Source organism: Lutra lutra, chromosome 16 (genome assembly GCF_902655055.1).
Source record: "Lutra lutra chromosome 16, mLutLut1.2, whole genome shotgun sequence".
NCBI classification, from domain to species: domain Eukaryota; kingdom Metazoa; phylum Chordata; class Mammalia; order Carnivora; family Mustelidae; genus Lutra; species Lutra lutra.
Window position 1 is genome coordinate 34,629,365 of NC_062293.1, and position 24,031 is coordinate 34,653,395.

Genomic DNA, 24,031 nt, shown 5'->3' on the forward strand with positions numbered 1-24,031 from the left:
TTTGGCAGCGTTTGGTGACTAACATTTTATTGAAGAGATTATGAAGTGTAGATTAATTTTCACTTGGTAAGCAGTCATTTTGTGACTGTTTTGAGATTGTCTTGACTATACGTGTAGTTGTGCATTTAGATATTTAAATGTTTAATACTACTTTTGATTGTTACAGCCTTTTTTCAAACAGAAATATTAATTTTAATCAGTTTCTATGACAAAGGAAGTGGATACTTTCCCTACTGGGACTAAGTGGTATGATTTTATCTAAGTTGCATAATAAGGAGATAATTGGATGAAAAATACTTTTATTACAACTAATACTTTTACTACTACTCTTACAACTCTGGTGAGGATGATAATAATAATATAGTAACAACAATATTTATTAGGTATGTATGTACCAAACACTTGGCATAGTGTATACTAGATATATCTATTCATATATACTTCATATATCTAAATAGACATTTTTTATAGAATCATTTATCATTAAAAATAATAGTCATGAATAGCCAAACTGTGCTATAAGCAAAAGGTTAGAAAGAATGCTCTGATTTAGTAAAAGGAAATTTCTCATTTCTTTTGATCTTCCTTCACTTTCTTGAAGGAAGACAAACGCACTGTCTTGTAGGTATCATCCATACTGCTTTGGTTGGCTGACATACTTAGCTGTGTGACCCTGGGAACTTTAATAAATGTCTTTCAGTCTGTTTCCTTACAGTAGAATGGAGACAATATTGCTTACCTTGAAGGGACATTAGGGAGAAATGAAAAAATGTATATAAACTGCCTGAGATCTTTTAGGCATTCCAGGTGGGCAACTTTGATTTTACCCATCTGCAACAGTGATTCTGAAGTGGGTTGGAAAAGAGCATGTGTTCTTCTGTAGAAGCCTACCAGAAGTTTTGAATAAGGCCTTTCTCAGACCATATATGATCTCCCCCAAATGGACATTCTTTTCTCCTTTTTTTCTTTCCTCCCCAGTCAACTCTTGAACTACTGTGATGTCAAATGTTTCCTGATGGGAGACTTTTATGTTGGGATAGGGTGGAAGGAAGAAACTTTGAGAACTTTTGATAAAACTCGTAGCTTCCACCTTTTTGTGTATCAAATCACTTGGGGATCTTTATTTAAGCAGATTCTCTGACTGAATTATGCAACAGAAATTCTCAAACGGTAGTGCATGCACAAGATGTGCACATTTCTTTGGTTTGCCAAAAATGAAAGGGACATAAGAGAGGGGAGTGAGGAGAGAAGTTTTGAGTATTTGAGAATGAAGAATCCAGTTGACTTCTTGTAAATTTTCAAGGACTACATTCTGCTTTACTACGTCTCCTTGCAACTAATTACCCACATTTATGCATTGTGGATGATTGGATCTGTGAAGAAGAAATCACGGGGACTGATGCCCTGTTAAGGCGAATGTTACTGACTAATAATGCCAAAAACCACTCTCCGAAACAACTTCAAGAAGGTACAGTAAATTGGATACTCCTTTTACCCCTCTACTAGGACAAAGAGATGTTAGGCTCCTTGAAATCTTAAAATCATGCAGAATTTTCCTGGCTGTGAAACAATGTTTGGTCAATATATTTTAAGTAATTTTCGAGTTGGGGGAGGAGCAGAGGGAGAGGGACAAGCAGACTATGCACTGAGCACGGAGCCCTACTCGGGGCTTGATCTCAAGACCCTGAGATCATGACCTGAGCGGAAATCAAGAGTTGGACATTTTACCTGACTTATCCACCCAGGCACCTCAGGCATTTTAACCTTTTCTTTCTGACGTGCTTGTATCTTTTTTCTCATAGTTTCTATGTTAACATCACTAAACAGGTCATGTGGTTTTAGGAAGGTCCTAAACTGCTCAGGAATAAATGCTATGGAATAGAGCAGTGCACTTGTCGTTAGTGGATAATGTTTAAGCACTGTCGAATAGAAATATTACACGAGCCACACATATAATTTTAAACTTTCTATAGTCACACTAAAAAAGTAAAACACAGGCAAAGATAGTTTTTTAATAATTATTTCATTTAACCCAACATATCAATATATTATCATTTCATCATATAATCAATACAAAAATAGTAATGAGATATTTTACTGTTTTTCCATAGAAAGTCTTTGCAATCTGGTTTATATTTTATACTCACAGCACATGTCAGTTTGCACTAGCTACATTTCTTAAGTGTTCAGTAGCCAGATGTGGTTAGTGACTATTCTACTGAAAAGTACAGTTCTAGGGGTGTCTGGGTTGCTCAGTGGTTAAAGCCTCTGCTCGGGTCATGATCCCAGGGTCCTGGGATTAAGCCCCACATTGGGCTCTCTGCTCAGCGGGGAGCCTGCTTCCTCCTCTCTCTCTGCCTGCTTCTCTGTCTACTTGTGATCTCCGTCTGTCAAATAAATAAATAAAATCTTTAAAAAAAAAGAAAAAAGAAAAGTACAGTTCTAGAAATTTTTGACTAACAGCAGTGTGCTGTATACTATACTTACATCCTGTAAAAGGGGCCATCCAGTTGGAAAATACCAAAAAATTTGAATCTTACTGAATGTTACTACTAAAAGCGATACTTGGGTATATTTTCATTTTTCAATTTTTAAAATTAGTCTGAATCACCAAGGAAATGACATTTGTCTTTGGGTCACTAATGTGTTTTTTAAAATGGGATTTTTATAACTTTTATCTTTATGATTATTTTTATCTTTATGATATATGTATACTTAACATGAATTTTTCTTAGCTCCTTATTTTAAGTGTAGCCAAAACTTGTGGCCAGGATTCAAAGTTTTACTCTTTTTCAGCAACAGTGTTTCCTTGATTTGTGTGGTGTGTAGGAAAGTATTACCGAATATTATTTGGTAAGCTGTATAGAATTTAGATCATGACTGCTAAGTTTTCCTTTTAGCATTTTCAGCTGTCCCAGTAAGTCACACACAAGTGATGCAGATTCTAGAACACTTGACTCTACTCTCTGCCAGTGAACTTATACCTTATGCAGAAGTATTAACATCCAATATGAACCAGCTGTTGAATTCAGGAGTTCCACGACGAATTCTTCAAACCGTCAATAAACTGTGGATGGTTCTTAATACTGTGATGCCTAGAAGGTAAGTTCAGTGTATTGTTTCCTGTAATAAATGAGCATATAGCAGTGATTGTATCTAATAACCTAAACTTAAATGTTGAAAAAATTGTTGATTATCTGACAATATAAGTCCATTCTGAAGACCATTAATTAAAGAGCTGTTATAATTTTAAGGAAAAGAATAAACTTTATTTTAAGAAACAGAAAACTTAAAGTATTTCCAACTTGAGAAAGTTCTTTAAAAATGAGTTCTCACATATAGTCATTTGTGGCTAATTGTGATTTAGATCACCATGTGTCTTGCAATCCTTAGCATGGCTTCAACTTTTACTGCACATTAAAATCACCTGGAAAGCTTTTGAAACTCCTGATCTGAGAGCTGTAACCCATGCTAATTAAATCAGAATGTTTGTTGGTGGGAGTTAAGCCATTAGTTTTGTTTTTTTTTAAGGATTTCCCTAGTGATTCTAGCACACATGAAGTTTAGAGAACACTGGGTTAATTGTTTTGCCTATAGGAAGATGAGTCTCTCCTGTTCCATATGTTGCATCAAAAACACCTGTTCTAAATAGGTGATGAGGATTTAGGAGTGCACTTATGATGGGCACAGAGTATTGTTTGTAGGTGGTGATTCACTAAATTGTACACCTGAAGCCAATATTACACAGTATATTAACTGGAATTTAAATAAAACAACAAAACACCCCTTAAACAGAAAAACAAAACAAACAAAAAACATGTAGTCTGTGCTTAAAAGAAAAAAAAAAACAAAAAACAGAATACTGGGCTGGACTTACCCGAGATTTTGATTCAACAGTTCTGGGAATATTTATGCTTTTTATTTTATTTTTCAATTTTTTAAAAAAGATTCTGTTTATTTGAGAGAGAGCTGCACAAGTGGGGGAGGGGGAAGGGACAGAGGGAGAGGGAGAAGCAGATTCCCACTGAGCAGGGAGCCCAATGTAGGGCTTGATCCCAGGACCCTGGGATCATGACCTAAGCCGAAGGCAGATGCATAACAGACTGAGCATATTTATGCTTTTTAAATTTAATTTTATTTATATCAAATAAATAAATGCATATAACTTAAGAACTTAAATAGTATATTCCTTTCCATTTTAAGATTGTTGCTCCCCAGAGACAGCTGTTTTCAGTTCGTTAGCCTTTTTATTCTGGCATTTATATCCCCCATCTATCTCAATAACATACTTACAATTAGTATGATTTCCTGGCTTTCCCATTTAGAAATTATCTGTGACTTTCCACTATACAAGATGAAGAGTTAGTCCTCTTACTTCTTTCCTCCCCTGTGAGTCCCTCTTCCTTCAACACTCACTTTCTCCCTTCCTCCATTTTCCCTGACAGGGTAATACCAACATTTTTGGTTAAAGCAGTATTCATTGTGACTCTTATGACTACCATCACTGTGATTTTTATAGTTGACATATGCAGTATTCTTTGATTACAGTTTCTTTCTTATACAGTTGCCTTTCTTCATACCTCACACACAAACCCTGAGTTAATACTTCCCTCTTTCATTTACTTGGGTTTTTTGTTTTGTTTTTGTGTTCTTTTTTTTTTTTATCAATAACTAATTTAACCCTAAACTCCATTATTGAGGGAAAGTTTACTTTATAATTGTTATAACATATCAGATAATGTAACAGTAACATTTTTTTTCTTGCAAACATTCCTTTTATAGCTTTCCATCGTCATGTTTTAATTTGCGACATGCACAGTAACCATCCTGGGATTGGTTTTGTCTCTTTTTGTTAAATTCCATGTTTTTCTCTGTGTTGGTGTAGTTCCTCATTTCAGTGAGTGGAACTCACATTCAAGTTGCTTCCTGAGAAAGGGTGCTCAGGAAACTTATTTATCATTCTGCTGAATGAATTGAGCTCCCTTGTTGCTATTAATTAATCCAGTGATATATCAATTCCCACTCCTTTATATGTGACCATTGTTTTTTCTCTTTTAAAATGTAGGTTATTCCGCTTTCACTACTTTCTGGAAATTTATGATCATGTATTTTGGTGGGGTTTTTTTTGTTTTTGTTTGTTTGTTTGTTTTTTAAATTCATAGTGTTGGGTACTTGGTCTTTTTTTAGTCTAGGGACCAATGTCTTCATTTCTAAGGACATTTATATTTTTTTCCTTCAGTGATTTCTTTCCCTTTGTTTTTTTTTTTTTTTTTTAAAGATTTTTTATTTATTTATTTGACAGAGAGATCACAAGTAGGCAGAGAGGCAGGCAGAGAGAAAGGAGGAAGCAGGCTCCCTGCCGAGCAGAGAGCCCGATGCGGGGCTCGATCCCAGGACTCTGAGATCATGACCTGAGCCGAAGGCAGCGGCTTAACCCACTGAGCCACCCAGGCGCCCCTTTCCCTTTGTTTTTTATAATTTTTTGTAATTTTGGTTTTAAGCCTCTTATTTTAAAACCACTGATTTTGCAGTTTTTTCCTGTTCTTTTTAAAATTTGTCTTTTGAATATACTTTGAGTTTTTTCTCAATGTTATCTTCTGGTCTTTTGAATTTAAAAAATGTGTTATATTCTTAATCTCTAAGAACTCTTTCTTACCTGAATATTCTTAGTTTTCTATTTTATTTTAACTGGGCTCCATGACCATATGGAACCCAACATGGAACTTGAACTCATGACCCTGAGACCAAGAGCCAGACACTTAACTGACTGAGCTACCCAAGTGTCCCTTGCCTGAATATTTTTAAAGGTTTCCTATTCTTGTTTCATATGTGCAATATCCTATCCTTTAAGAATATTAATTATAGGCTTTAAAAAGTTTTCGTCCCTACATTCTCTGTTTCTTTGAAGTTCCTTTCTGTTTGCATATTTTAATCTTTTTCAAACTAGAGGCTTTCCTTAAATGTCTGATGACTCTTGGCTGTCTACTCATATTTAAGAGTGGGCAAGCTCTGTGTGCAAGATGGGGCTGATGGACTCCTGGGCTTCACTGTAAGAGATCAGGTGCCCTTCTTATTGCCATATTCCTTAGTAATTCTGATGTGCAGTCAGGTTAGTAATCACTTTTAGAGTTTATGATGTCTAATCTCAAAGTGGCATCTCACATTGAGATTTTTTTTTTTTTTTTAAGATTTTATTTATTTATTTATTTGACAGAGAGAGATCACAAGTAGGCGAAGAGGCAGGGAGAGAGAGTGAGAGGGAAGCAGGCTCCCCGCCGAGCAGAGAGCCCGATGTGGGGCTCGATCCCAGGACCCCGGGATCACGACCCGAGCCGAAGGCAGCGGCCTAACCCACTGAGCCACCCAGGCACCCCTCACATTGAGATTTTATGATGATGCAGAACCATGGCTTATTTATGGGGCCAGATACAGTTTCAAAGTGCTAAGGTTTTAATTCATACTTTTATTTTTTATGCCATGATTATTCCATTACAACTGAGAATTTTTGAAACTACTTTGTGTTTACTGTTTATCTTCATTTGTTTTAGAGACATCCAAATAAGTTAGATTACCATAGTTCTTAATTTTTCTAAGTTAATTCCCACCTGTTTAATTTTTACTGAATATATCCTTCTAAGTTGGACTGGATGGCTGCAGGTTTCAACTATATATAGCTGTTTTTGAATATGTGTTTATTTTCTCATCAGGCTGTGGGTAATGACAGTTAATGCACTTCAGCCTTCAATAAAGTTTGTACGACAACAAAAGTATACTCAGAATGACCTGATGATAGATCCTCTCATTGTCCTAAGATGTGATCAGAGGGTACACAGGTATGTGTCGTTTGAGTTTCATTTTTATTCTGGAGTTATAATTCAGAGCGTCTAAAAGAAATTGAAGAAATTCAGTTTAAACGTTTGTCTTAGTGTTCTTGCGGGTGACTAGCCGTGTGCGCTATGAGGTTCTTTTTTTTTTTTAAAATTTATTTATTTAATTTATTTATTTTTTAAAAGATTTTATTTATTTATTTGATAGGCAGAGATCACAAGCAGGCAGAGAGGCAGGCAGAGAGAGAGAGGAGAAAGCAGGCTCCCTGAGGAGCAGAGAGCCTGATGCGGGGCTTGATCCCAGGACCATGGGGTCATGACCTGAGCCGAAGGCAGAGGCTTTAGCCCACTGAGCCACTCAGGCGCCCTCTTTTTTTTTTTTTTTTTTTTTTTAAGATTTTTTTTAATTCACTTGACAGAGATCACAAGTAGGCAGAGAAGCAGGCAGAGAGAGAGGAGGAAGCAGGCTCCCCACTGAGCAGAGAGCCTGATGCAGGGCTCGATCCCAGGACCTGGGATCATGACCCGAGCCAAAGGCAGAGGCTTTAACCCACTGAGCCACCCTGATGCCCCTATGAGGTTCTTTTTATTTTTGTTTTGTCTATATTCAAGAACTATTCAGTTTAATATTTAACATGTGATTAGTAAAATCTAGCCTTGTTGCTAGCATTTTTGAAAAAGGTTTCTAAAATTTGCTTATTATGAACCATTATATGGTTTAATGCATTATATGCATTAAAACTGAAATAAGGGGCGCCTGGGTGGCTCAGTGGGTTAAGGCCTCTGCCTTCGGCTCAGGTCATGATCCCAGGGTCCTGGGATTGAGCCCCACATTGTGCTCTCTGCTCAGCAGGGAGCCTGCTCCCCTTCCGCTCTCTCTGTCTGCCTCTCTGTCTACTTGTGATCTCTGTCAAATAAATAAATAAAATCTTAAAAAAAAAAAAAACTGAAATAAGACAAATACATGAAAAGTTAAATTATATGGTCATATGCAGATAAATCGTTCAGTAATTGGATGCTATTAAAAATTCAGGAAAGATGTAGAGGAAGTGGGACCTGAGTAGTACTTTAAAGGACAGAAATGGGTTTTAGATGAACAGACACTATAATGATGAGGTTAAGGGGTTAAGGAAGGCATTGTCGGGGGGAAAAGGAACAGTGTGAGCAAAAGTATAGAAGCACAAATGAAAAAGGCTTGGAATGGAGGGGAAATTTGTTGAGAGGAGCACACTTTAGAATTGGAATGTCAAGTTAGGGGTCAGACTATGGAGGGCCTTGAATGTTAGGCTAAAGAGGTCATTTAGGTGGTAACTTAAGAAGAGAAGCTTTGCATTAGATGGCTTAGAGGAGAAAGAATTTGGAGTTAAAGAAGACTTAACTAGGATACACACTCTGAATGTTGTCATCTGTCTTCAACCCAAGGGATGACATTCATGAAGTGACAAAATTTGTAAAATCAGCTATGTGTGGTTTGGTGAGATCAAGGTCTCATAGGAAATAGGAGTCAGGAGAATGAACAGTTTAAATGACATTAAGTATCTAATAAAATAAAAATAGCAGTAAATAACACTTCCAGAAAAGGAAAACTTTTAAAACAATTTATCAGTGTTAAAAATCCATTTACCTAAGTAGCCTTTCACCTGAATTGCCTCTAGTTATTCAGGAAGTTGTTAAATTTTACTATCATAATGTATATGTTTTCATAGCCTGGATTTTCTTTTACCTTGCGACCTTTTCCCCACGTTAATAGATATTCTGATATTAACTGGCTGCACAGTATTCCATACAGATATGCAATGCTTAACCCAGTCCCTGTTGTTGGGCATTTGTTTATTCCTATTTTTTGTTATTATCAATAGTACTGTGGTGACTATTCTACGTACTGACTATTTCCTTAGAGCAGATTCTTTTTTTAAAAACTAAAAAAAAATTTTTTTAAAAATTTATTTATTGAAATAATCTCTATGCCCAACATGGGGATTGAACTCAGGACCCCAAGATCAAGAGTTGCATGCTCTTCCAACTGAGCCAACCAGGTGCCCCAGAGCAGATTCTTAAAAGTGGAATTATGGGGCATGCTCATTAAGACTTATGATTCATATTTCTCATATTCATATTTTGATTCATATTCTTATTTTTATTCTGCCACGCAGAAAGGCTGAAGCAGTTTACACTCCCAAAACAGTGTTTGATATTGTACTTCACTACTTTGTATAATACTTTCCAATTTGATAGGTGAAAACTTGTTTCTCATTTTATTTATTTATTTATTTATTTTAAAAAAGATTTTATTTATTTATTTGACAGAGGGATCACAAGTAGGTAGAGAGGCAGATAGAGAGAGAGAGGGGGAAGCAGGCTCCCCACTGAGCAGAGAGCCCGATGCGGCGCTCGATCCCAGGACCCTGAGACTATGACCTAAGCCGAAGGTAGAGGCTTAACCCACTGAGCCACCCAGGCGCCCCTTATATTTGTTCTTATCTCACTTAATCTGTAACAATTTTTTGAGGTATGAATAACTGCTCCTTTTATAGAAGAGGAAACCAAAGCTTCGTAAATAACTTATCCCAGGTCAAATGGATGAAGTACTTTTGGAATAGCAAGTTGTCTTGCTCCAAAGAAGAAACAGGAGTAGAAAGAATAAATATTCTGTTCTAGTCTCCTTATTCTTATCAATAATAGAATATTTCTCTTTTGGACAGCTGCTTTGTAGTTTCCTATTTAAGAGATTTACTCTTAGTGCGATTTTTTGCAAAAAAGGAATCTTTTCTCTAGGGCATACATTATATTTGGTCTTAGCTGATAAGATGAAATAGATAATATTTAATATATATTCAATATTCAGTATAATCTTGAGGATAAGACAAACATATTAAACTTTTCTAGAGGATAAGACAAACATATTAAACTTTTATTTTTAGAAAAAAACATTTCAGTGGAAGAGTGTTACTGCTCTTTTTAGGTTTTTCGGGTACTGCTTTTCAGGACTGATTGATCATATTCTGACAAATTTATAAACTTATATTCTTTCTTATGTATTTTTCTTCTTTCTGTGGTAGATGCCCCCCACTGATGGATATTACTCTACACATGTTGAATGGATATCTTCTTGCATCCAAAGCCTACCTTAGTGCTCATCTGAAGGAGACTGCAGAACAAGATAGGCCTTCCCAGAATAATACAATAGGTTTAGTTGGGCAAACTGATGGCCCAGAAGTTACCAGAGAAGAATTGAAAAATGCTTTACTGGCTGCTCAGGTAATGAAATTTAGTCAAGGAAAGTATGGGTTTCCCTGTTAATATAATTAGTTAAATAGACGGCAGATGATTGCTCTTTATGTACAATAGTGACATATTGCACATTTCTTTCATTATAGGATGTATTATAATGCTGTTTCCTTTGCTTCTGAAGATCAGATGGACTTTATTACTAAAATTAGGAATAATCTTCATGATATTAGTTTAGTAGCCATTTAAATGAGATTTATACTTTAACAAAAGAAGGTTTTTGAAACCAAATGGTAGAGAAAAACAGAACAAGAAGTATATATATAATAAAATGTCAGGTACTGGTAAATAGTTTGACAACATGAAGAGCTCGTTTTTTTTTTTTTTTTTTTTAAGAGCTCAGTTTTATATTTAGGAAAGTTTTATAACAATGTAGAATTTTAGTGAAGCCTTTAGTAACTTTTGAATAAGGCAGGGGATGTGAGATGATTAAATGTTAAGCAATTTGATGTCTTCAAAGTAGAAATGTTTTCTTAGTTTGAAATATAGCTTCTAAAATATTTTCATTGGCAATAAGGGGAATTAGAGTGATAGTATACGTCCACAATCCCTTATCTATGATACAGAGATCAAAAATGTTATGAAAACTGAAGCATTTTTTTGGTAATTCAGTTGGCAGAAAGACCTGATGTGATCTCATTGTGACAAAACTTGACCTGAATTGATATGAAGCTATTTATAACCTTATCCTACTTATTGTGAATGTTGTTTTGGTACAGAAATGTGAATATGTTTGACTGCACTGTGTGCTCTCCTAGTCTCTGCTGGAGATGTTATATAATATCACACGAAAAAAAGAATTCTGAGTTCTAAAATAAATCTGGCCCTCAGAATTTCATATAAGGGATTGAAGATCATAATAGCTACCATTTATTTAATGGTTGCTATATGCTGAGTAGTATTCTAAGTTCTTTATGTATATTAACTTACTTAACCTTTATAGCCAACCTATGAGGTAGGGAGTATTATCCATTTTTTACATATTAGGACACTGAGACTTAGGGAGGTTAAGTCACTTGCTCAAGGCTGCACATTGATAAGTGGCAGAGCTAGTATTCAAGCCTGGGTAGTCTGGCATCAGAGTCTACAAACAAAAACAATGCCAAACCAAAAACCCTTTAACTGAAGAATGATAATTACAAAATAAAGCTAACCTTACTTTATAATTAAGTTCATCAAACAGTTAGATGAAGTAATTGTTTTCTTTGATTCCATGCAGTGGCTGTCTTCCAGAGATACATGTCATATATTCATTTTGTGGTTACCTTTTCCTACTAGATAAGAGTCATTATAGTTCTCCTTTAAATGTAGGGGCATCAAGTGGGTCACCCTTCAGGAAATTACTGTTCTATGAAATGACACTCAAGCTTGTAGACTGAGCAACAGTGAGTTGTACAGGTAGAATAGATGGTAAGGCAGAATTTTTCTTTGCAAAACCAGGGCTTTAAAGAGCCCATCTTCAAATTAAAAGGGGAAAAAAAGCTTTAGGAAGTGACATTTAGGCATTAATTATTAATCATCATCTTCAGAAGAATTAATTAATTGGTGAGAAAAAAGTGCCAGGTGAGAAAAAGAGGGGAATACAGAATAGGATCTTAGGAGATGTAGGAATTTAAAAGGAAAGAACAGAGGTTCTGGTAGAAGTTATCTTTTGTTTAGGTCCTCTTTTTGATATCACTGAATCAGAATACTCTTCTAGTAGATGATTTTAAACTGCAGTCCATTGATTTGCCTTAGTGATATGTGATGACCCTGAAATTATGCATATATTTGTTTACTTGTTAATTTTTATACGGAGAGGGTGTGTAGTTTTCTTCAGAGCCTTAAAAGCATTCATGACCTTAAACATGGTGAGAATGACTGCCCTATAGATTGCTCATATATGCTCTTAAAAGTATGTTCTTTTTTTTTTTTTTAAAGAAACAATTGTTTTACCACTTTGGTTCACATGAAAACAAAATTCTCAAAAACTTCTTAAATTCTGTTTTATTTGCTTACAGGATAGTGCAGCTGTCCAGATTCTCTTGGAGATTTGCTTGCCTACTGAAGAAGAGAAAGCAAAGGGTGTCAATCCAGACAGCTTACTAAGAAATGTTCAAAGTGTTATTACTACCAGTGTTTCAAATAAGGGAATCGAGGAAGGAGAAGACAATTTGCTATGTAACCTTCGAGAAGTTCAGTGCCTTATCTGTTGTCTTTTACACCAGATGTACATTGCTGATCCCAACATTGCTAAACTTGTTCACTTTCAGGTGTGTTTCAAAGAATGTTGCTTATATGGTTGACATTGATTTTTTGGTGGAGGTAGTGCTTTGATTACTAAATTAATGGGGATCAGTTAGAAATTGGAGATCACACAGATGATCATGGTCCTTTGCAATATGGCCCAAAATTCAGAGGTTTTATATTTCATTTCCCTCTAATAAGTTCAAATAATTTATCTCTATTCTGGTGCACCAGAAAGGTGAAATGCCAGGATACATGTAGAGTACGTAGCTTTCTGAGCAACTTTTACAGAAAGGAAGAAAAAAAAATCTCCCTGTGTATTTTTATCTGCATTTGACTTATAGTTGTTGGTTTTTTTTTTTCCCTAACTCTTCCCCCACCCTTTCTTGTTGAGATAGGGTTATCCATGTGAACTTTTACCTCTGACCGTCGCAGGTATTCCATCTATGCACATCTGTCTGGATTTCATACCTGAACTTATTGCACAGCCAGAACTTGAAAAACAGGTAACAAGCATTTTGGAGGCTTAGGGAAAATTTTAATCTCCCTCCAGTCTTGCTGGCTATCAAACATTTAAAAAGTTTTAATACTTAAGAATTCTTCAGAAACGTGTAACATTTTGATTTTGCATTGCAGATATTTGCTATCCAGTTGCTTTCTCATTTGTGTATCCAGTATGCATTGCCAAAGTCACTCAGTGTGGCTCGCTTAGCTGTGAATGTCATGGGAACTTTGCTAACAGGTGTGTAGCCAACCAACATCAATAACAAAAACTTCTAACATAAAGTAGTACGTATTTTTACTGAATTTAGTAGTATGATGTTTCTGTGTTACTAATAGTTTAATTTATGCCATCTTTTCAATTCTTTGAAGTTTTTTTTATTATAAATGTGATTTATAGCATAGAGGAGATGAATAGGTAGGCAAATTGTATCTTTCACTTTGTGAATAATTACATATAGATTTAGGTAAATATAATAAGCTTTCCAGGGTGGACTGGGTGGCTCAGTTGATTGAGCATCCACTCTTAATTGTTGACTCAGGTCAAGATCTTACAGATTGAGCCTTGCACTGGGCTCTGTGCTCAGTGCAGAGTCTGCTCTGGATTCTCTCCCCCCTACCCCTTTCCCTGTTCGCAAATGTGCATGTTCTCTATAAATAAATAAATAAATAAATAAATAAAACCTTAAGGGAAAAAAAAGTTTTCCATATTTTACAAATGAAAATCAGATCTGCTTTCTGAATGTCATTAGGTCAGTAGAAGACAAATTATAATTTATTACAAAGGCTTAGAGTTCCAGAAAAATATAATCTTGATGTCTAAATAAGAGATAAACATATTAGTTGTTTCCTTAAGTTCTAAAACATACCCTAATGTTTTAATCACCATCTGTTTTGTAGAGCAAAATGGTATGAAAATAAACTACTTTAAAAGAGATGAACTATAATTCAGTCTTTTAAAGTTATGACTTAGTTAATTTCATATTCTTTCTTACTGCTCCCATAATACTCTGTTCATTTTTCTTTTCATTATATTCACCCCATGTTATTATTTTTAGTGGTTAAGAGCTTTAACCGCCTGAGTTCAGTCGCAGCTCCACTACTAACTGGCTGTGTAGCTTTGAACAAGATTCTTCTTTTTTTTTTTTTTTAAAGATTTTATTTCTTCATTTTCATTTGAGCGAGACAGAGAGAGAATGACTGGGAGCAGGGAGAGGGAAGAGGAGAGGGAGAAGCAGACTCCCCACTGAGCGTGGACGCCCCCTCCCTGCCCACAATGCAAGGTTCAATTCCAGGACCCAGGGATCATGACCTGACCTGAAGGCAGATGCTTAACCAACTTTGAACAAGTTTCTTAATCTAAGGTTTAAGAGTTTTTCTCCTCTATAAATATTTTCCTCATTTATAGAACTGTGAGAATTAAATAATGCATGTAATGCACTTATCACAGTGCTTGAAAATAAGAATTTGTATGTTGGATGATGGCTGACTATTAGATTGTAAGCTCCCTAAAGAGGGATCAGATATATCTTAGAAAATTTAATAATCTCAGCACAGAGTATGGTGCTTAGTATATTCAATAGGCCATGTATGTTGAATTTATATCTGTAAAGTAAAAAATTGCTTAACTTCTTTCCAACAGTTTTAACACAGGCTAAGCGGTATGCTTTTTTCATGCCAACTCTGCCAAGTTTGGTTTCCTTTTGTCGAGCATTTCCTCCACTGTATGAGGATATTATGTCTTTGCTGATCCAAATAGGGCAAGTCTGTGCCTCTGATGTTGCCACTCAGACAAGAGACATTGATCCAATTATTACACGTAAGTAGTAACTTATTTTCTAAGTTGTTTTAATATCACAAACATAAAGGCCAAATTCCTTTCCAGATTCCTTGCCTTAATTTTTTTTTTCCTTATGTTTTTAGGTCTTCAACAAATAAAGGAGAAACCAAGTGGATGGTCTGGTATCTGTAAAGATTTATCTTACAAAAATGGATCTGGGGACACTGGAAGTATGGATCCTGATGTACAGCTTTGTCATTGTATTGAAAGCACAATAATTGAAATAATAAACATGAGTGTTAGTGGAATTTAACAAAAAAAACTAAAACAAAAAAATGAAGCTGTTTGCTGCATACACTCAATATGAATCTGCATCTTACAACAACTCTAAACTGAATGGCAACAGTACCATCTTCGAATCATTAAAAGATTCAGTTCAACATGGGTATAGTTTAGAACTCTCTTTAAGAATTATGCTTGCTTATATTTGATTGGCAGTTCTTTGAATCTACTTTGCTGGTATGTTTATACTGTAGCAGCGGAACTTTTTTTTTCTTCTGTTGGGAGCACATTTAAGAAACTCATTACTAGAGAGTGAATTTGGCCTTATATTTACTTTTGCAATGAAAAAACAGTGCCATGCCTTTAATTTCTTTTAAAGATGAGTCTGTGGGCAGCTCTAGTGTATAATGTTAGCTAATAACAATGTGACAATGATGCAATGATGAGAGGGAGAAAAAGGGAAGGGAGAATATAGGAAAAATTAGGAGTTTAAATACCCAGTAGAAACTGCTAAGACTTGTAAGACAAGTAGTAGTAATGCGAGATGGAATTTTGCTTCTCAAGAAATAGTATTGAGAAGGCTTTAAAAAAGGCAAATAGCTTTTTGCAAATGATTTCCATGGAATTACAGATGAGAATTTTAAGATTTTACACATTTGCTTCAATTTTTACTAAAATGGAGATATGTTTAAAGAGATACTTGAATAATTTGGAATTTTAAGTTACTAATTTAGAAGTGTTTACAGAAACATCTTTGCGTAGAGAAGAACCTGAAAGGAGATCTCATTTAGGTTTTTTTTTTAAGATTTATTTTTATAGTGTTTTACTGACTTACCTAATGGTCAGGGGGGAAATACATTGGGATCTAATTAAAGTTTAGAGCAGTGAAACACACCAGATTAAAGAGCTCTTGGTGTGCCATCAGGATTATAATTCACATCATAGTTTTGGAAGGTCTCTGAGTAAGAAAATACATACAGTGTTTGGACCTCAGGAAAAGTTAAAAATAGTGTAAAGTACCATGTTGCTGAAGGATTTTGCAGTCCTCCGTTAGTAACTTCCATTGATTAGGTAGATGCATTCAGGTAAACCATAGTCCCATTTTTTTTTCTTTAATTAAGAATCCAACATAGAAGTTACTTCTCTTTGTTTTCTGAGATATACCTGAATAATACACTCCTCCCAACCCCTTCTTTTCTCTGCTTTGAAACAGACCTGTTCACTTGTAAAAGAAATTAGGTAGGCTAATAAGGAAGTGTGATTTTTAAGAAAAGAAATTTGACTTTGGTCTTCTCACTAGCATATAGACATATGTCATTTTCCTCCTTTGTAAAATGGGATTACTACTGGCCCTACCTCATAAGGGTATTATATAAGAACCAATTTGTAGCTATTTCAAATCATGAAGTACACAGTATCCTAGATGATAGGATATTTATAACTTTTATCTGATGCTTAATATTCAATGAAGTAATTTTGATGCAAAAATAAAGGCATCCACTTAAAAAAATACCATAAGAATTTTCATATTTTTAAACAAGGCAGTTTTATAAGTCTTTTAAGATTAAATACAACTGCTCCTGTTTTGTTTTGTTTAGTTTTTAAACAGAGGCTTTGGAATATTTTGTGTGAGTAGGTAACCTCTAGGAAATCAGAAAAGGGTTGAAATATGTTTTCTAACTAAATGCCGTGCACATTCCTGGATCACTTTTCAAAGACTGGTCAAAACCTGCTGTGTTAAAATAACATATGCTCTTTTTCATCAGATTTGTTGATGCTGTAAATAAAATGTGTAAATATATTAGTAAATGTTAATATTCATGTATTTTAAGTTAAGGTTATAAGATTTGTCACAATGTGATTTCTTTTTATTCAAGTGAAAACAGATGTGTGCAGCTATTTTGAATATCGGTTTATAAACATTGATATTCTTTATCAAATGTACTTGTAGTTTTTTGTGTTTCATTTCACTGCTGCTAACTTGAAAGGGACATTTCAAGGGACTGGTATCCAGAACTGTCTGGCTCCAGTCTAAGCGTGTCCCTTTCTGTTATGCCACATGTATCAAATGGCGATACAAGGTAGAGTCAGTTGAGAGTCTTAGGAATTTAGGAGAGGAAAATCAGAAAAGATTAGATATTTTAAAAATTTGTAAATGCAGAATAACAATTTGAATGCATTTTTGAGGACTTTTATAAATTATCCCTCCACTGTCTTAATAAGTTACATTTTTAGTACTTTCCCTTCATCTTTGCTTATGTACACATACTGTCACATAATGAAATTCATAGTACTCAGCTGGAGTCTGCTTATTTTTTTCAATTAATTTTATATGAAATTATTTTTGCAAGTTATTTATAATTATGGTTTATAGCAATTTATTTTTATAATTATTTTATTGGCTTCATGATGATTGAATTCATATAACTATCTCCCTATTATTATACTGGGAATTTTTTTTTTCAGTATTATAATAGGCACTGTTGTAAATTGAAGTATTATAAGGGCAGAATTTATTTTCATGACTAAGTTTTGTCATTTGGGGACAGTGTAGTAAAAGTGAAAGTGAGGCAAATCAGTTCCCCTCCTGCCGCAAACCTCTCTCCTAAACCAGTTTTCTCGAATTTGAGAAAATGTCTCAGGTTTTGCGTTTTTGGACACTAGTATTTTAGCCAAGTTTAGACTATACAGAACTCTTTAAAAAGAGCAGTTCAGAGAGATCATGATTAACCTATTTTTGAGGAAATTTAAGTATACTTCTTGGCAGAGAAGAATAAACTGGTCTCCGGAGGGACAGAGGTGGGTGAGCCTTTAAATAGAGGAAGAAGTTATCTGGTAGTAGAAGACATCGCGGGGCGCCTGGGTGGCTCAGTGGGTTAAAGCCTCTGCCTTCAGCTCAGGTCATGATCCCAGAGTCCTCGGATCGAGCCCCATATCGGGCTCTCTGTTCAGCAGGGAGCCTGCTTCCTCCTCTCTCTCTCTCTGTCTGCCTCTCTGCCTAATTGTGATCTCTATCAAATAAATAAATAAAATCTTAAAAAAAAAAAAAGACATCGGAAGCGTCTGTCTGGTTTAATTTGGTATCTGGAAAAGCCTCGAATATTATGAGATCCTGTAAGCTGGTTGTCATCGAACCTTTTCGCCTCGTTGGCTCATTCTGGCAATTGCCGCCTCAATCTTTTCGATCGCCTACTTACAGAGTTCTAATTTGAATTGAGTGGCGCTGATGAATGTGCGGAGAAATCTGCGAGGCTTAAAGGTGTGTCTTCTCTGTTGGTCTACAGACTTTAAGAATAGAAACTTCGAGTTTCTAAGAAATCCATTAACGGGTTAAATCACCGGTGTCAAAAAGGCAGTTAAGAGCCTTAGGAATTCAGGAGAAAACTTTTCCTTTAAAAACCTAAGATTTGGGCGAGTCTTTCCCTCTTCTGCAGTTCGCCTTCCGGTGCCGCCAGGTACCTTGGGTCTGTTTTTAATTGCGTAGGCTTCCATTGGGTGCCAGAGTTCTCGCCCCCTGACCTTGCACCAAGATTGGTTGCTGGATTTCTGGTCTTGGCAGGTGATTGGTTGTCTGAGTTCGCCCGGCGATTGGATGCCAGGAGTCGAGGGGTGGGAGGCGGGAATTCGTCTAGCGGAAAACGTAGCTGAGCGGACTGAAGTGGACAGGAGAGAAAAGCTGGAGCAGCCCCGAGCCTGCTACCAGGCCCGGGTAGTAGCAGCCGGCTGAGGAAGAGAGAGAGGCGTGTGAACTACTTTGCCCGCGCTCCACTGTATTTGCTTGCAGATATCTGTTTCCTTTTCTCCCGTGAATCGGAGACCAGTCAGCGGTGCGTCAGTTTTCCTCAGGACGGGCAAGTCTGTCTCCTGTGTGGGGGCGAGAGCGAAGCCGGCTGGAGCAGTGCATTCTGCTTTCGCCCAAACTCCTTGATGGCCGGTTGGTGTTGACTGGATCACCAGTGGCTCTGGGATTTCCACGGACTGAGGGAGGAGGAAGGGTTGAGGACGAAAACCTGGGGAGAAGTCAGCCTGCCCACCCCTGTTAGTATAGTCCGGGGCCTCGTGCTAACTCTTGGCAGCAGGGGGCGACGGCGGGAGGCAGATAATTGTTTTTTGTTTGTTTTAAAGGACTTTATTCATTTGACAGAGAGAGACAGCGAGAGAGGGATCACAAGCAGGGGGAGTGGGAGAGGGAGAAGGAGACTTCCTGCGGAGCAGGGAGCCCAATGAGGGTCTCAATCCCAGGACCAGAGCCGAAGAAAAACGCTTATCAACTGAGCCACCCAGGCGCCCCCTGAGGCAGATAATTGTGATGTGTTTTTGTTTGCTTTATTCCATTGTTATGGGGGAAGCTACCCCATTTTGAGATGCCTGTTGTTACACCTGGGGCGGGGTATGGATTATTTCGAGGTTATATCCGAGTAACTAGGCCAGCATTGAGTTGTTGGTTCAGATTAAAGAGTTGGATTCCACCAAATCTCATTCTCAGAGCTTCATAGAATCCCAAAAATTAGAACTGGAAAGTAACTTAGAATAGTGGTTCTTTGGGAACACATAGGCTATGGTTAAGGTTATTACTGGCTTTCTAATCAGTTGCATTGCTATTTCAATCATCACTCCATCCCCACATTGAGTTTACTATTTTTTTTTCACATTTGCAAAGTAATACCAATGTATATTATTTCCCCTCCTCTCTTCAGTTATTTCTTTAGGATGTGTTTCTGGGAATGAGAAATCTACGGACTCTTTTTTCAGAAAAATGCAGTCATGCACAGAAACTTATGCATGCAACATCAAGAAATCACAGTTTCTGAATTACATCTATGTATCTTGGGTTAAGAAAAGTTGGTTTAGGGGCGCCTGGGTGGCTCAGTGGGTTAAAGCCTCTGCCTTCGGCTCAGGTCATGATCTCAGGGTCTTGGGATCGAGCCCCGCATCCGGCTCTCTGCTCAGCGGGGAGCCTGCTTCCCTTCCTCTCTCTCTCTGCCTGCCTCTCTGCCTACTTGTGATCTCCGTCAAATAAATAAAATCTTAAAAAAAAAAAGGAAAGAAAAAAAAAGTTGGTTTAGAAGGGGGATTAAAATAGATCGCTTCTGTTTTAGATACTGGAGTTTGCGCACATTTCTGTGCGCACATTATCTTATTTTTTATTCTATTTTATTTCATTTTTTAAAAGATTTTATTTATTTATTTGTCATAGAGAGAGAAGCGAGAGTGAGCACAGGCAGACAGAGTGGCAGGCAGAGGCAGAGGGAGAAGCAGGCTCGCTGCCAAGCAAGGAGCCCGATGTGGGACTCGATCCTAGGACGCCGGGATCATGACCTGAGCCGAAGGCAGCTGCCTAACCGAGCCACCCAGGCGTCCCTATTTTATTATCATTTTTAGAGATTTTATTTATTTGAGAGAGAGAGAGAAGAGCACAAGCAGGGGGAGCTACAGGCAGAAGGAGAAGCAGGCTCCCTGCTGAGGAAGGAGCCAGATACGGGGCTCCATCCCGGGGCCCTGGGATCATGACCTGAGCTGAAGGCAGACACTTAACGGATTGAATCCCCCCAGGCACCCTCTACTTTATTGATTTTTAAAGATTTTATTTATTATACAGCAAGCACTATTGTGGGAGGGCAGGGGAGGCAGAGGAACAAGTAGACTCCCTGCCGAACGGGGAACCCTTGCGGGGCTTTATCCCAGGGGCCTGAGATGTTGACCCTGAGGCTAAGACAAGCTTAAGGACTGAACCACCCAGGTGCCATAGGGTGCCTTATATACACATAATGTACAGACATTATCTTATTTAATTCTTAACTCAGTGCCTGGCTAATTTTTGTGAAAACCCTATCAGGTGGGTAGTATTATCTCCATTTCACAGATGCAGAAATTAGTTCTGAGAGGTTGACTCACACAGAGGAATTCAAATTTAGGTTTGCTTTAGTCCAAAACTCATCTTTCCATTATACCCCACTGACTTCTAAATAAGAAGTATTGGGCATCTACTAAGTGCCAAGGCATTGCTTCCCTCATAACAGTTTTTAAGTTAGGGGTTACTACAGATATAGATCTTAATCTAGAGAAGTGAAGAGACATGATCAAGGTAACATATATGAGTTGTTTTCAGTTGTTTTCAGGTCTAGAGCTTGTTCTTTCTAACTCCTAGTCCACAGCTTTGGTACCCCAGGAATACAAATCCACATTTGTCAGATTTTAAGACATGTCATGTCACAATGTCAACCATTGTGATTTATAAGACTAGGAAATTCTTTTTTTTTTTTTAAGATTTTATTTATTTATTTGACAGAGAGAGAGAGAGAGATCACAAGTAGGCAGAGAAGCAGGCAGAGAGAGAGGGGGGAAGCAGGCTCCCTGCCGAGCAGAGAGCCCGATGCGGGGCTCGATCCCAGGACCCTGGGATCATGACCTGAGCTGAAGGCAGAGGCTTAACCCACTGAGCCACCCAGGCACCCCTAGGAAATTCTTTTACTTTCCCATTTGTTTTATTTAAACATTTATTCCAGTTTTTATTTTCAGACATCTGTCCTAGTGTTGGGTGTCTGGTTTTCTTTGGTATTGTTTCAGTATTGATTTTCATTTCTGTTGCAGTTAGGAATCTGAAGTAAATAGTAAAGCATGATGTCTTCGGTTTGGTCTGAATATACAATTGGTGGGGTGAAGATTACCTTTCCTTATAAAGCATACCCATCACAGCTTGCTATGATGAATTCTGTAAGTATTTTTCAATAGTTATTTTAAGTCTTTATTAAGATACAGGTGCTTATAATACATAAAACTACATTTGTGTTTTCAGATAGTACATGGATTGAAAATATTTGCCAGTTCATTGAAGAAGATTTAAACTTTGGAAAAATAATGATCACTGCTAAACTGTATATATCCATTGTTATAATGGAGACAAAGGAGAACATTCTGAAAAATATTCTCACCTCAGTTGGAACTTTTGTTTACTTTGCAGAATTAGTGCTTTCTACAAAATATTTGCTATATATTACACAGTATGTTTCTCACCATAATTTTTTTGAGATAGTTTTCATATAGAAACCAACTTTCCAACTTTGTTAAATCTGAATATTTAAAAATTTACCATATTTTTTGAGTTTATACCTTGTTTGTGAGCAATATTTACTTCACATATTTTAAATGTTGCATAATGATGTACTATAACCACCTGCGGAAGTTGACTTCTTTTTTTTTTTTTTGCTTAAATTTTAAGATGTAGGCCTGTTAACTGTTAATCTGTTTTACTTGCTGTATAGTAATCCGTTTTATGGATATAGAATTTTTTTGCCCATTTTCTTTTTATATACTTTAAAGTTGTTTACATTCTATAGCAATTTAAACAATGCTGCTATGAACTTTCTTATACAGGTTTCCTTGTGTTCATGTATGAAAAGTTTGGACGATATACATAGGACTGGACTTGCTAGAGTTGGGTATCTTAAGTTTTACTAGGAATTGTTAATTTCTGTACAGAGTGGTTGTAACAATTTACACTCTCAAAAGCAGTATCCATTAAGTTTTCATCAAAGATATTCATGTGCTGTATTCTAGTTTTACAGAAATGATTAAAGCACAGATTGCTTTTTTTTTTTTTTCTTCATTTCTTTTTTGCTTGATATCCTTTTAAGGCCATAATAATTTTAGGGAGAGATATAAAGGAATAAAGTCTAGGTTTAACTAAATACTGGTTCTTCCTTCTATTGCTGTACTCCTGGAAGTGCAACCTTACTTCTCATTGTTGTTGTATTTATACTGTTGATGGAGAGAGACCCTAATGAAGTAAAGTAAACTGTTTATTGACTTTTTATCATTTTTGTGTCTATAGATTGTCAGAGGATTAAATAGTAAGCAACATTGTTTGTTGGAGAGCCCTACAGGAAGTGGGAAAAGCTTAGCCTTACTTTGTTCTGCTTTGGCATGGCAACAGTCTCTTAGTGGTAAGTAGTTGGTTGGTACTTCAGGTTTCTTAGTGAGACCAGAAAAAAATATTTGAATAAAGCATTTTTTTTTTTAAGATTTTTTTTTATTTAGTTATTTGACAGACAGAGATCACAAGCAGGCAGAGAGAGAGAGGAAGGGAAGCAGGCTCTCCGCTGAGCAGAGAGCCCGATGTGGGGCTAGATCCCAGGACCCTGAGACCATGACCTGAGCCGAAGGCAGAGGCTTAACCCACTGAGCCACCCAGGCGCCCCTGAATAAAGTATTTTTTATCCAGACTGACTCAAACAATGTTCTAGCTAGCTAATTTATTTATTTATTTATATTTTTATTTTTGTAAAGATTTTATTTATTGACAGAGACAGACACAGTGAGAGAGGGAACATAAGCAGGGGGAATGGAAGAGGGAGTCGCAGGCTTCTGGCTGAGCAGGGAGCCTGATACAGCACTCAGTCCCAGGACTCTGGGATCATGACCCCAGCTGAAGGCAGATGCCTAATGACTGAGCCAGCCAGATGCTCTTAGTTAGCTAATTTTTTTTTTTTTTTAAAGATTTTATTTATTTATTTGACAGACAGAGATCACAGGTAGGCAGAGAGGCAGGCAGAGAGAGGAAGGAAAGCAGGCTCCCTGCTGAGCAGAGAGCCTGATGTGGGGCTCGATCCCAGGACCCTGGGATCATGACCTGAGCCGAAGGCAGAGGCTTTAACCCGCTGAGCCACCCAGGTGCCCCATGCTCCTAGTTAGCTAATTTAAGTACAGATTCTTTTTTTTTTTTTAATTTTGTTTATTTATTTGAGAGAGAGAAAGAGAGAGATCACAAGTAGGCAGAGAGGCAGGCAGAGAGAGGGAGAAGAAGGCTCCCCGCCAAGCAGAGTGCCAGATGTGGGGCCTGATCCTAGGACGCTGAGATCATGACCTGGGCTGAAGGCAGAGGCTTAACCCACTTAGCCACCCAGGTGCCCTTCTTTTTTTTTTTTTTTAAATTAACATATAATGTATTACTTGCTTCAGTACAAATAATGTATTATTTGTATACAAATTATGTATTCAATACAAATAATGTATTATTTGATATAGGTCTGTGAATCATCAGTCTTATACACTTCACAGTACTCACGATAACACATAACCCTCCCCAGTGTCCATAACCCAGCCACCCTATTCCTCCCCCTCCACCCCA

General features: G+C 36.9%; 2 protein-coding genes across 6 annotated transcripts in view; both read left to right on the forward strand.

Moving 5' to 3' along the window:
• Positions 1-16,848, forward strand: part of INTS2 (integrator complex subunit 2) — a 46,815-nt gene extending 29,967 nt beyond the window's left edge. For 3 of the 4 annotated variants that reach the window (XM_047707223.1, XM_047707222.1, XM_047707224.1), the window contains exons 17-25: positions 1,304-1,468; positions 2,901-3,102; positions 6,708-6,833; positions 9,887-10,085; positions 12,116-12,367; positions 12,740-12,847; positions 12,978-13,083; positions 14,485-14,661; positions 14,766-16,848. In XM_047707223.1, coding sequence (XP_047563179.1) covers positions 1,304-1,468; positions 2,901-3,102; positions 6,708-6,833; positions 9,887-10,085; positions 12,116-12,367; positions 12,740-12,847; positions 12,978-13,083; positions 14,485-14,661; positions 14,766-14,935 — 1,505 coding nt within the window. In that variant the 3' untranslated portion in view covers positions 14,936-16,848. Of the gene's footprint in view, positions 1-1,303; positions 1,469-2,900; positions 3,103-6,707; positions 6,834-9,886; positions 10,086-12,115; positions 12,368-12,739; positions 12,848-12,977; positions 13,084-14,484; positions 14,662-14,765 lie in introns of those variants that run through there. The other variant, XM_047707225.1, reaches the window with a different exon arrangement.
• Positions 16,849-18,523: 1,675 nt separating this feature from the next.
• BRIP1 (BRCA1 interacting helicase 1) overlaps positions 18,524-24,031 on the forward strand; it is a 188,318-nt gene continuing 182,810 nt past the window's right edge. For both annotated transcript variants that reach the window (XM_047707226.1, XM_047707227.1), the window contains exons 1-3: positions 18,524-18,688; positions 21,496-21,618; positions 22,736-22,847. In XM_047707226.1, the coding sequence (XP_047563182.1) occupies positions 21,523-21,618; positions 22,736-22,847 (208 nt within the window). In that variant the 5' untranslated portion in view covers positions 18,524-18,688; positions 21,496-21,522. The remainder of the gene's footprint in view (positions 18,689-21,495; positions 21,619-22,735; positions 22,848-24,031) is intronic.